At 39.2% G+C, this 14,059-nt stretch overlaps 1 protein-coding gene across 12 annotated transcripts in view; it reads right to left on the minus strand.

The window, feature by feature from the left end:
- Positions 1-14,059, minus strand: part of ERC1 (ELKS/RAB6-interacting/CAST family member 1) — a 301,902-nt gene that overhangs the window by 9,118 nt on the left and 278,725 nt on the right. For 10 of the 12 annotated variants that reach the window (XM_027905936.1, XM_027905963.1, XM_027905952.1 and 7 more), the window contains one exon: positions 7,833-8,021. In XM_027905936.1, coding sequence (XP_027761737.1) covers positions 7,833-8,021 — 189 coding nt within the window. Of the gene's footprint in view, positions 1-7,832; positions 8,022-14,059 lie in introns of those variants that run through there. The other 2 variants (XM_027905980.1, XM_027905971.1) reach the window with 1 other exon arrangement.

A 14,059-nucleotide genomic window follows, 5' to 3' on the forward strand; every position in this document is an offset into this window, starting at 1 on the left:
TCTGCAATAGATGCAGACACTTTTCAACACCGCTGCCTTCCTTCCTGTGTTTAGAGCAAGTCATGATAGGAATACTTTTCCATTTATAGTTAAACTCCATCAAGTGAGAAAAAATCCCTAACAATTCAACATGAATTCACCTTTTCTGTTGCAAGATATTTCAGAACTTATTTAAAAATTAGCTTACATTTAGAGAGAAGATGAATTCATAGTTAAGAAATAGGATGCTACGGGTTTATATGCACACGAGATGAATTGTAGTGCTGCTCCACTAAACTTTTGTGGCCTTTGCTTATTCCACAACGTATATAAGGCAACATTAAGCTAAGATCCTTTAAAATTTATTTCTACGGAGATGGTTTACTCCCCAGTGTGATTTTCCTCTTGTTAACAATTCCAAAGAAACACTGATAAATAAAGGCAAACACAGGCTAAGGACAGAAAAACTGAATTCAGAATACGAAATGATTGTAGAGCAGCAAAAAAACAATGTTGAGGGGAGGACTTCTATTAGGCTACAATACTGGGATATGGAATTATGTTTCTCCAAAGCCTAAGTGTTTCTCAATGGTTAGTCTGAAAAATACATTTAGAGCTTAATGTAACAGAAATAAGCATCAAAAAGAAATTAAACTGATTTAATCTTAACCTTTGTTTTGTCTCAAAATAAGCTAAACTTCACTGTACCTCAGGCAAATGGTCAAGAGCTTTTGCATCTATCCGGACTAACCAGTGTAAATATGTACGTTTGAAGTAGTGATAACCAATTTTAGATAAACCTTTATTTGTCAACTATCTACCTATAAAATGGCCAAAAGAAAGGGTTCAGAATACAGAAATCCAGTCTGACAAGCTTTAAAAACAAAACAAAACAAAACCAAACAAACAAATAAGTAATGTAAATCCTTAAATATTTCTGCTCTATCTGGAAATTTTGTTTCTATGCTAGCCTTTTCTAAGTATTTTAAAAAAATATATTTAAAACTTAAACTAAGATTTCAAATTAAAAAGTCTTGTCTTTTTAAATAATGTAAACTTTAAAAGTATGTTTAAATATATTTAAATATATTTGATTACATTTTGCAACCAATTTTGGGAAAAAACCCTGAAAAGGTTTGTTGAAGGCTCTTGTACCATATATTTGAAATAGCTCTGCAGATGGGATTTATCCTGCATTTCTGAGCATGTCTAAGCTCTGTGAACAGCAGAAATCATATTATTACCTTGGTAAGGAAGGAATTGCAAGATTATTTAAATAGGAAGGAGTAAAATAAATCCCTGTAAGTTATAGTTTGCATTTCACTGGAGAAGTTTTCCTGCAAATTTGGCACTTGCAGGCAATATGTCCATCCTCCAGCAACAGCAGCAACCATTTCACAGTCAGAGGACAATTTGCTGTTCATGTAAATTCTGTTGTACAATACACACTGAAAACTGATGCTGCTATAAGTGTACAGAACGTTGTTATTTTGTGGCTAAGCAGAACAAATAGCAACTATTACTTGTACCACATTTAAAAGACGTGTAGATGTGGCACTTAGGGACATGGTTTAGTGGGTAGGGTTGGCAGCGTGGGGTTAATGGTTGGACTCGATGATCTTAGAAGCCTTTCCCAACTTAAATGACGGCCACTTCTCATTTCAACTGCAGTGCACTATGTTAGGTGCCAGTTTATTCTCCTGTTATTGCTTGACACTGCCAGGATTACTCTGTGCTGCACCCTTCATGCTGGGCTTGTAGTTTGCCCCTTGCTGTCTCTGCTGATGAACTGGGGCTCCACATCCCCACAGGGACTTCTGCCTGTTTAGTCGAGGCAGTACCTGATAGTCATGAACACAGGGAAAATTCACCTGTCTACAAAGCAAATCTTCAATACCTCTCTTATATGCCCTAGATGATGAGTTTTGGAAAAACTTTAAAGCAGTTAGGACAGAGGACTGGTGGGCATTTATGGTCTTGTACCTTTGGCAGGTGCAAAACAGAGAAGAAAGGACAAGGCTGGGAGTGCTGTTTGAGTACTTCATAAGTTGGCCATATCCATAATGCCATAACTTTACCCACTTTTATTTGTGCATGGAATTGCTAATTTTAATGAAATATATATACGATCAATCATTATCATTAACTATTCCTGACTTGAAAGGAGATAAAAAGCCAAGCACAATCTACAGCAGTAGCTCAGCACCAGGAGAAGCTGCAAAAAAGCTTTCACAAGGATCATGCTGTCAGAACAAGGCCCGGTGTAACAGAACTTGTTACTAATGGTAAAACACATGGAGAGCTGAGCTGCCCTTGAAAAAACAAGGTAACAGCTCAGGTTGCTACAACATCTGCTTGTAGGAACTGCTTGAAATGAGGCCCCAGTAATTTTCTGGCACACCACACACACATACACGACACTTGAGCATGTCCTGAAACCAATGTTTTTCAATTTATATCTCTTTTCAAGTCAGCAGTAGTTAAAGATACTGATTGATAGCATATATTTTAATTAAAACTAGCAATTTCATGCACAAATAAAAATGAATAATGTTATGGCATTACTGACATGGTCAACTTACACATAATGTTTCTGACTTTATTCAGTACTTAAGAACTATGGCACTGATCCCAAGTTCTCATCCTCACCCAAAAGATTAAATATAAAAGTTTAAAATGCTACAAAATGTAAAAATTTTAGAGAGTTTCTACATACATTACTTTCTCCACTAAACTCAGGAAATACATTTGCACGCGAAGAAGGATATAAATTGTCGCAATTATTACTTCTAATTTCTAACATAGACCAGAAGGGGACTGTTTAACTTTAAAATACATTATGCATTCCCATAAGATTACATATTGAAAATAAATGATATAAATCAGGTGGGGAAGATAACAAGCTGATGGAAGAGCAGTCAGAGAAGGAAGACAGGGTAAAACTGAAGTAATAGAGTAATTTAGAATGACTAAATGCAAAATATATCAGAGAAATTTCTTTACAGAAACTTAAGTAAGTTGAGTAACGTCTTGTAGACGATACAGAAGTAAGAACACAAGCAGGATCTGAACAATGAAGCAGACAGGAGCCTTACAAGATTGCTATTTGTAATTTAGAGTAAAGTTTATTCCACTAATAATATTGCTTGTGTAACAGATCAAAATATGTGCTCAATACTTCCAAAATTTAGCAAGCGAATATGCAATTTTAAAATTAAATTTGACAGCTACATACATGCACTTTGGTGTCCTTTCAAATGAAAAGATTAACATCACTTTGCTGAGAGAGAAATGTGAATTATGTGCAAGGTAAATTATGCTCCTTGGAAACAAGCCATGACTATTTAGCTTGTACAGCAGGTTGTGATTGATACAGTGAGGTGACATTATCACCTTTTTCCTTCCTCTGCTTCGAGCAGCTGAGCAGAAAAGACATTCTTGATTTCCTGGGAGAGGATTAGTAAGTAGGAATCTCTAGAAGGTCTGTGCTTTGGCTGAAGCTGGTGCACGGGGAGAGGGAAGACAACCTTTCTGCACTACAAAGGCTCTTCTATGATCATAAGAATTTTTCAAAGGTGTCTCTCTCAGAGACTCACAGCAAAGCAGCCACAGGTGCAACACTGCTGGTAGTGGGGTGGGACAAGCTCCCAGAGCAGGTGACTTCTGGGAGAGCATCTCATGGAAATGCATCTGCCCAGGTCTGAAAGACTGCTGTCGATGTCCAGATCACAGCACAAATGCTGCCAGAAACACCTCTGGTGAAAGAGGGACAGGCTGATTGTGCAGAGAAAAAAATGGTGTTTGGGGCCAGCAGAAACTGGCAGGACACCCAGCAGCCTGGATGATGTCAGGACATGCTGGGTATGGCTGGAAAGTGCCACTGATGGAAGGGAGCCAGGGAGAAAAATGCCTCCTACCCCTTGGGTTAAAAAATTATTTTAATTATATAGGTCCTCCTCTGTTGGAATAGGTGTTTGTTTTTTTTTTTCAGAATGCCATTGCAAGACCAATTGAAAATATGTATTATGACGTTCTGCACATTTTAAAGATGGATTTAGAGCAGTAAGAAACATTTCTAATAGTCCATAAACTATTAACAAAACAAACACTGTTGACTGCTCCTAACATGTTGTTGCTCTGTTTCGTTGTTTCTTCTTACTTTCTCACATTGCTGCCTTTCCACCACAGCACAGTACACCACCTCTGACACACTGACATGACATTTTTCAGTAAATTCCTGTTTCTACTCCATTCTTTTCCTTTGTAAAGATAAGAACAAAGCAAATCCCAAACTATAAATAAAAATGTGGACCATATAATTATGTTCTTAATGTCATTTCCTTTCATACAGGAATAAAATCCTGGACTTAGAGGCAACTATCTGAAACATGAAACGTAGCAGTAGTTCTACAGAGCTCAAGAATATTACCATAATGATACCTTTAGGACAAAGCTAAAGAAAATATTGCATTTAATAGAAATTGCTAGGATAATGCAATTACTTGTAATGAATGAATGGAATTTTTATTTCTCGGTGTCAAGACTTGGAACATTCTTCCTTCCTTGTGGTAATTTCAGTTTTTTAATAAGAAAAGTCGAATAGGGCATGAACTGGTTGAAGGAGGACAGTTTCAGAAGCAGTACTGGCTAACTTATTTGGGGACATTGGGTCAGAACTGACTCAAAGGGATATTTTCCACCAAAGGAATAACCTAATGACATGGTTCTGAGCACTTCAGGTTCTTTATTGTCCACAAATTGGTATAGTATACTATTTTAGATTAGGGTTTGAGACACCATATACTCCTAAGTACTGGCTTCAGGCCTTCACTACAAATGGACCAAAATTTTACTACAGTAAGTCAGCCTTACAAAATGTCTTTGATAAAATGCCAACAAAGAATGATATAGCATCTTGGCCCCATATTTTGACTACAATCAGTTGAAGTCACTCAGAACTATCACTGACCTTAATGGTAGCTTAAAGATACTATTTTACATAAGAAGTACCAGGTATGAGTCAAACTTTGAGACTTTACAAAGTTATTTATGTGGCATATGGTGTTGATGCTGGCAGATACTTTTCCGACAGCTATTTCTACATTAGTTCCTGCGAGTCACTGTGGATTGCCGGAAGAGGGACAAGCTTGCATCTAACTTCATATACTAGTTGTACCTACTAAAAGAAGCCACAGAAAACTCCTGCTATTTGTACCTGAGCCTCCCCAGCAGGTATGAGAGACCTACAGACTATACTGGCAGTGATGAAACTTCGTCAATAGAAGTTGCTGCAGTGGGAAATCATGGCTCCAAAAGCAGCAGTTTGAAAATGAATTCTCACCTATTTATAGAAAACCTCCAAAACAACCAAACCATACTAAATAGTCTCATTGGTGGGAAGTGGATACATTGGCATCCTTCTTAAATATTATTGGTGCTCAGTTAAATGTATCCTCCCTAATCATGTTAGCACTTCTTAACATTCAAGAGGATTAATTTTTTCCCACTGAGACTTGTGAAGCATTATCTACAGAAGATCATATTAGAAGGGACAGGCCTGAATTTAATGCACCGGATTTGAAGTAATTTACAAAACTCATTAAGATTCCAAAGATGCAAAGTGGGTATTCTGTGATGGGCTTCTGTGAATCTGGAGAACTGATTCCCACCCCCCATGGGAATACTTTAAGCACAAAGGAAATTCTGCAGTAAGAAACAGAAAAGCTCCATGACCTAAATGAAAAATCTGCTTTGTAAATTGAAATATATCATCAATTTGTGTTTTTCAACTTAAATACAATCCAAGTGATTATGGGAAAGCAGAAGAGACAGCTACATTTTATTTGCTGTTGCAGTTGTATGCATGGGAATCCCAACTGGAGAAGTAACTTTAAACAACTGTGGTGACAGCAAGGTAGGATTAGGACAATAATGTGAAAGGATAGAAAAATAATTTTTTTCTCTTCTCCAGGACAACACAGGCAATTCTTTTTTCTCACGATTTTTCACAATGCTTTCTTTACTGTGTAACCCACAAATGTTGCTCATGGACTAGCAAAGTTTTAAGGGGAAATATTATCTTTTATTAGACCAGTAGGAAGAACTGGAAAAAACAGTTGCTGTTCTGGGCTGTCTATTCAGAAGAACTCGACAGAGAAAGCCCTTCCTATTTTCTTTACCTACATCTCTTGATCAAATAGCAAACATCACCTATCTCCACAGATCTTGATTATATACAAAGACTATCACAGGTATAACTAACCAGGCAATTTATTTCAAGTAAAAAAACTTTGCCCATATCCAGCCTTTACTCCTGTTTTCAGAGGTGCCTCCCGTTTGTGCCACAGGTTTTGTCATCTCACCGTGACAGAGAAAGTGGTTCAAAATAGCATGCCTCATGTTTTGATTTGTAACACAGGAGCTGTACCTCTTCATTAGAGAAAGATGGCATTGTATTGCACTGAAAAATTTTTAATTCTGTACCAGTGATTGCAGAACCCCAGAGGCTCTGCAGGGAAAAAGAATGTCCCATGCCTGTAAGAGGGAAATGTAGGTATGGACTGAGGCACACAGCACATGCTGAATCAAATAAATGCATGAAGACAGGTGCAAAGAGAAAGAATGACTGTCCTGTACCATCTCAGCCCTGTTACAGGTTAATTTATCTCCAGAGGTCTGCTCTTCTTTCTGAAGTTTTAGACATGCTCCTGTTGGCTTCCTGTAATTTGGCTGCTCTCTCAAATTTTTGAATCAAAATTCAGTCTTGAGTTGAAAGTTCAAGGAAATGAGCTTTAACATCACAAAAGCAGAAAACCAGAGCTGAAGTGTTCAAGACAGGCTCAAGATGGTGTTCACTGACCCACAAATCCCCTTTTAACCACACAGGCCCTACACTAGTTTGTGTGCACACTGGACAGAGTTTGGTATAAGACACATAAAAGTGAATAGTGAAAGAATTGGCATTATAATCCAAAATGATGGTCAAAAGGACAAAACTAGTCACATTTAGTTGAGGTGCAAGCTCCTTGTAGTAGTTCAACTCAAAAAAAAAAGGCATTCGGTGACACAGGAGTACAATAGTAAAATAAAAAAATTGAAAAGAGAAATTAGGAAGGAATTAGGAATTGTAGGGTTGTAGGGAATGGTGAACTATAGTCTAAAAACAAGAGATAAAAACTGCCAATGAAGGGATTAAGGAAAGCAAGACTTTCTCAGAGCTGGGAGAAGGTTATTTCAGTATCTGATTTATAACTAGACTGACAGTCTCTTGTGGAGACTTCATCAGACAAATTGTTATTAAACCATTTCAGTTCCATATTCCAAATCTCCTGGAAATACAGGGTTGGGTTTCTGAAGGCACTGTGTGTGTACATAAGCATGGGTGTATCATATCTAGCACACTGAGTCCAAATCTCGATTTAGGTATCCAGGTAAGGTGGTAAGCAGTAAAAATCACTGGCAGAATATACTGTAACAGAAGGTAATGACACTGTATTCATTTGAATGAAATATAAATGGCCTATGCAATTAAAATAAGAGTTAAGATCCCAATGGCTACATTAAATTATAAAGAGCAGCTAAAATTTGTTAACAATTAAACCATGGCAATAGCGGTATCTCGCAGTTTGATCTCCCGTGAGTGTGCAGATGCACGGCCTCTAGTACAGATAAAAGAGGAGATGAAATTCCATTACAGATGTTAAATGGCAGTGATTCAAAAAATTACTGACTGCTTTTATCAGCCAAAGAGTTGACCTTCGTTGCCCGTTTTCACCACTTACCGAATGGTCCCGCAGCATTTTGGGGTGGCACGTCAGTGAGACCTATATCAACAGTTCAGACCACAAACTCACCTGCTCCTGGGTCATCTTCTGCAGCTCTTTCTCCCAAGCTGCTTGGTCGTCATCCAGGTGGTAGGAAGCAGGCGGGGTGAGTCCACGCAGAATCAGGGGGTCACGGTCATGGCACAGGGCTATCAGATGTCCAATGTACAACTTCAACTTGCTGCGATTCTGATCAAGTTCTAAGAGGGACTGAATTATCTGAAATAAGAGAACAGACACGGTGAGGAACAGCCTGAGACCCAAGCAGTGGTGAAGGGAAAGTTACAGTCTAGTTCAGCTTCATACTGGAAGAAACTTGAACATCCCCTTTACCCCTGTACTCTTAGCCCTTAACCTACCAACCAGCCAGCTGAAGCAGAAAAAACAAGGACCCTGGGGAAGGAGTGTGGTGATGACAGCTGTGTGATTAGTATGGGAAACAACAATTATATGGGTGAAAAATGAAACAATATTAAATTGAATGCATTACTGATTATCCAACAGTGCTTTAGTCAACTACTTCAACAAAAAATAATTCTTCTGATAAAGGGTGGCTGTCCACAATATAGATTTTTAGCTAGTTTTGCCAACAAATATTTAATTGTAAATTAAGTATGCAATAAACATGGACCAAATAGAATAATTTCAAATGATGCCAAGAAACTGGATAGGGACATATCTTCACCAGAAAGTTAAAACGTAATTTTTTATAATCTTTTATATAGTTAAGATACAGTCTTCTGTAGTTTTGAAAAGCCAACAACTTTTATAATGCAAGCCAAATTCTATACAATAGATTAAAAAAACTAAAATCAAAGGACTTTATTAAAGTACTATTTTATTTCATTATACTTTACCCAATCTGAATCTAATCCTTATTCCTCAATGCAATCCAAACTGGAGTCATCCAGTTCCCATAAAAAGTATCTGAAGAACCCTTTTTCATTTTTTTACAAAAACATAGAGCTCAAGTACATAAATACATACTGGGCATCCTTTGCTATGACCTTCCACAAAAACACTGCTTCACATTGTTTTAGATGTTTGTGGGCATATATTCAAAAACGCAGTGAAGCAAAACTCTTAAGGTTTGCAGCTGATGAAAAATAAAGGAGAACTGGGCTTAGTGCCTCCCTTCCATAAAATGAGGTGCTGAAGCTACAGGCACTGATGTACACGGGCAAGGAGAGCTGGAAAGCCTTGCCAAAGTACTGGCAACTTCTCTTTGTATTCCCAGGCAAAGGCTGCACCTGCTGTTTGTTAGTGGGTCGGGTTCCAATAGGACACCTCTGACCCTGCTAATGAATAAGGAATGAGATAATCTCTGAGTCAACAGAAACAGGGTGCTGGCATTACTTTCAACAGAGACCCTGTCCCTGTTGCCTTTTAATAAGGCTGTCAGGGTTCACTTATTTTGCTTCCAACACTGTTCTACATGGATTAATTTCTGTAGAGTGTGAGGATCTAAAAGGCACAGCTAAGCAGCTGACTAATGTCAGGCTCCTTGTCCTGCTGAGCGCAGCTGTGCTCAGGAGCCTACACCAGAACATGAGGGTGGCAGTGGCTACCAAAAGCCATAGGGCAGCCATGGCAGAGGAGACAGGCAAGAAACTTGCAGAGAGAGAGTGAGCTCATGTGCTTTATGAAAAACCCTAGTGCTACCTGCAGCCTTGGGGTAACCTCTGTTTGCAGATACAAACACACACATCAAAATAATGGCTTGTTATATGAGGACAGGATGAGTGGGCAGCAAGGTGGATTGAGAACTGGCTGAACAGCAGATGACAAAGGGCTGTGATCAGTGGCACAAGGTCTAGTTGGAGGCTTGCCACTAGGGGTTTCCCCCAAGGCTCAGTACTAGTCCCAGCATCTAAACTATTCATCAGTGATTTGGTTGAAGGAGTAGATGCCTCCTCAGCAAGTTCACTGATGACACAAAGCTGGGAGAAGTGGCTGATACTCCAGAGTGCTGTGCAGCCCTTCAGCAGGACCTCACCAGGCTGGAGAGGTGGGCAGAGAAGAACTGTCTAAAATCCAGCAAAGGCAAAGGCAGGGTCCTGCACCTGGGGAAGAGTAACCCCGTTCATCAATACAGGCTGGGGGCTGACCTGCTAGAAAGCAGCACCTGGGGGTCCTGGTGGAGAAACAGCTCTCCATGAGCCAGCAGTGTGTCCTTGTGGCCAAGAAGATCAAGGGTATCCTGGGTGCTTTAGGAAAAGCATTGCCAGAGGGTAGAGGGAGGTGATCCTGCCCCTCTACAGACCCCTGGTGAGGCCACATCTGGAGTGGTCTGTCCAGTTCTGGCTCTGCAGTACAAGAGACACATGGAGCTCCTGAAGTGGGTTCAGCAGAGAGCTACAAAACTGATTAAGGGACTGGAGCATCTCTTACAAGAAAAGGCTGAGGGAGCTGGGCCTGTTCAGCCTTCAGAAGACATGATTGAGAGGGGACCTCATCAGTGCCTGTAAGTATCTGAAGGGAGGGTGTCAAGATGCTGGATCCAGGCTCTGGCTTGGTGGTGCCAAGTAATAGGACAAGAGGCAAGGGGCAAAAAGTGATGCACAGGAAGTTCCACCTAAACAGGAGGAAGAACTTCCTTACTGTGCAAGTGACCATGCACTGAAACAGATTGCCCAGAGAGGCTGTGAAGTCTCCCTCAAGTGGATATTCCAGAACCTGGGCCATGTGCTCTGGGATGACCCTGCTCGAGCAGGGAGGCTGGACCAGATGACCCACTGTGGTCCCTTCCAGCTTGACCCATTCTGTGATTCAGTGACTGCAAAATGCAGCAGGGCAGAATACTCTGCTCTCCTGTACGCAGGGCAATTGAAAGTTATTTACTACATTTGCACTATTTACCCCAAATTCTTACGTGTTATCAAGATTATGATCTGAAAGTGTACTGCCTGTGCAGATGAAAACTCACGATGCTTCTAATTTAACTAATATCTTTCCTATCTTTCTTACCATTTGGTATGCCCACAGAAGGAAGTGATGGAATATCACATCTTAAAAAAACAGTTTTGTATAGAATGTGAAAATGCAGTAGTCAACATTTAATAACTAGCTGTCCAATCAGTGTAGGAGCTGCTTTGTACTCTTTTTAGATACCACAATCTACTGAATATCCATCAGATGTGCAGATTCCAGTCTGAAAAGAATCCGACCTGCCAACCTTTCTGGCCATTCTTTGTGAACAGAAACCCTCACTGATAATAAGAAAGTAGAGCTACCTAGCAAGTAAGGATGGAAGATTTTCATACAACAGTTGCATTTGATTGCTCAGGAATAAATCCCCTTTCGAAGCACATTCCTCCTGTACCCTTCCCCCTTACCTCACGCTGGAAACAGGCCAAATGAGGCGTGTGAAAGTTCTTAACTAGCAGCCTTCTCAAAGCTGTTCACAGAGCAATCATTCCTCTCACTTGGGATCCATTAAACACTGCCAGTCAAGTAGGAAGTGCCCTTATATCTGCGTTCCTGCCGTATCTAACATGAACTAGCCACTTAGCAAGAGGCACTATGCTTCCCACACAGCAGAGCTGCCACTGCCTTATCTCAAGAGGGTGTAAGAGCATTTGCTAAGTGGAAAAGCAGGGCAGTGCTGGATCCATAAACCACATCACGTTCTCATGATCTGCTCAGAGCTGTAGAGCTTTCTAGGAAAGCAACGGGTAAACAGACCAAACCCAGGAACATCTTCTAAAGCAGCCCTGATTCATTAATTGCCCTGATAGGTTTAGGCCATCCTCATCAATGCATGGAATGAAGTCTGCTTAATGTAGCCTCAAGTTCAGAATATTGCTAATGGCCAGCTAAGTCTGACAGTCTGTTTCACTAAAAAAGGCAATCACTACAACTCCGAGGGAGAAACATGAAATGTCTGAGAAATCTCTGATACAAACCCAAGCCATCTCAGCCAACTAATAAAGATATTTGGGAACATATTCCAAAACACATTCAACTTGGAAACAACATTTTTTTTCCTAAATTTTGTACAATTTTTTTTTTTAATCTCTGAGCATGAGAAACGGGAATTTAACTGTAGTTTTACAACTCACTGGGGCAAAAAAGCTTGAGAACGAAATTATAATGTTTCTTCAGTGGTAGATCTGCTGTTGTTGCACAGTGGCCAGCTGAAATATGGGTAACTGTATTTAAAAGGTTTTTTAAGCAAAGTCTCTGCATTTAAATATGTGTATACACACTCTATAGATAAGAAAAGGTACTTGGAGCTGAACACAGTTGGAGAGACCTATCTAAATGTTTGGTCACTTGGACTGTGAAAGATGAATACACCTCTCTCCCATACAGAGACTGTGGTGTCCAAAAGTTTGTCTGAGCAGTGTCTACTGTAAATATACAAAACCACACAGGTGGTTACATAAAAAAGGAAACCAGTGAATGGGTGGTATAAATGCAGCAGTGTTGATAGGACAGAAAAGGGATACTGACTATCCATAATTGTCTGCAGAATAAAGTATGGGTTTAATCAATGTGTAATTCATCACAACCACCGGCTTTAAATTAATGGTTCTCCAGGCAGAAGGGTTAATGACCTGCTCACCTTTCTCCCTGCTAACATCCCCTTCTTCTCTGAAGGAAGCAACCACTTTTCTTTTGCAGAATCATGTAATTAACTTTACTAATTCCAGAGAATACCTTCTAAATTTCTACTTAACAAAAAATCTGCAGCTCCAATTTTGAATAAAGTCTTACAGGTACCTCTAAAAGCTTGTCTGTTTTCACAACTATATCAGTTGACCTTGTAAAAGTTATCTCCTTACACAGCCTGCCTTAGTCATCAGAGTCATGCATAAATGTGCATGTTGATTGTGGATCAACATCAATAATCTTTTTCTTACAGATACATGCCTATGATTTCTCTGAGAAAGCAAAAAAAAAGGAGAAAATAACATCTTCTTGACACAGCAATGGCAATACAAGTTTCTATATGTACATTTGGCAATGGCAGGACTGCTGTCATACTCCTCTATTAGCCTGCCTACCCTTAGAGTGTATACTCTGCATGTATACACTCACTACACAATGCTAAAGGGCGGAGTGATGCAGATAAATAGTCTTAGTTTTGCAATCAAAAAATTCAGTATTTTTTTCTTAACTTGCCCATAAATCTCTGAATATTTGAGAAAAAAAATCTCTGTAAAAACAGCTATATCAAGAAGAAAATAAAATAGAACAGACAAGTGTCAAAGTAAACAATGTGGCGTCAAAATGGTGGTGTTTTTGTATCAAAAGCATTACCAAGAAGTGGAGATGGAATGAATCTGAAAGTTTCCAAGGAACTAATTTGAGAAACAACTTAGCTTGCTAGCCTGCTCTATAGACTATGAGTTTACGTTGTAGATCCTGCAAGGCACAAATAAACATGGAATTCTGAAAAAAAATCGAACCAGAAACCCAAAACGTCGCCAAACATCTCCTCAAAACTTCAGACTGGACATAACAAACATACTTGGAAAACAAGCTAAATGGAGGTAACACTTTACCTCCTCTCAATCACAACTTGCACATGAGTGTAGAAAATTATTTTCCAATTTTGTTCCATACAGATGCAACTATGCTACCCAACAAAACCTGCTTCCCAAACTACCATCACACAGGTGAAGATGGGCACAAAAACTGTGTAGGCACAATTTTTTTGCTAAAAAGAAAATCTTCCAAGAGGACCTGACAAATTTAACAAAAGATGGAATGCATCATAGTGGATCCTCAGATACCTCCCTGTATCTGGGTTTTATTATAGATATTGCCAAACAAGAAAATTTTGCCTATATAGATAAATATCTTATATTGGCAGATATGCAAATAAACTAAAGATACCAAGTGACACAGTCTGGAAGTATTTGCATGGCAAATGGAATTAGGCCTTCTTGCTCAGACCATTTGTGTTTATTTGGCAACAAACACAAGGGCTCAACTACAATAATCTTGTAACCGTTGAATGCAATGGAGTTTTATGAGGCATGAATTTGGCTCAGAATGTGCAAAGCTTTCCCAAATTCAGAGCATTTATCACTGATGTCTTCCCTTCATTATTTTAAATGGAAACAGAAGAAAGTTCTCAAAAAGACACATCCTGACCTCAGTTCAGTTCAGCTCAGTTCACCGATGCACAGAGATACTTGGTTTCTTCAGAAGACCACAACACAAAAGCTCAGGGACAGGCTCAATCTTTTTTAGATTTGTTTTAATGACAAAAAAATTAAAATATTTAAACCTAACTTTCATAATTT

Source organism: Empidonax traillii, unplaced genomic scaffold (genome assembly GCF_003031625.1).
Source record: "Empidonax traillii isolate 1590-97213 ecotype Southwest subspecies unplaced genomic scaffold, ASM303162v1 scaffold25:size3598162, whole genome shotgun sequence".
In the NCBI taxonomy this organism is placed as follows: Eukaryota; Metazoa; Chordata; class Aves; order Passeriformes; family Tyrannidae; genus Empidonax; species Empidonax traillii.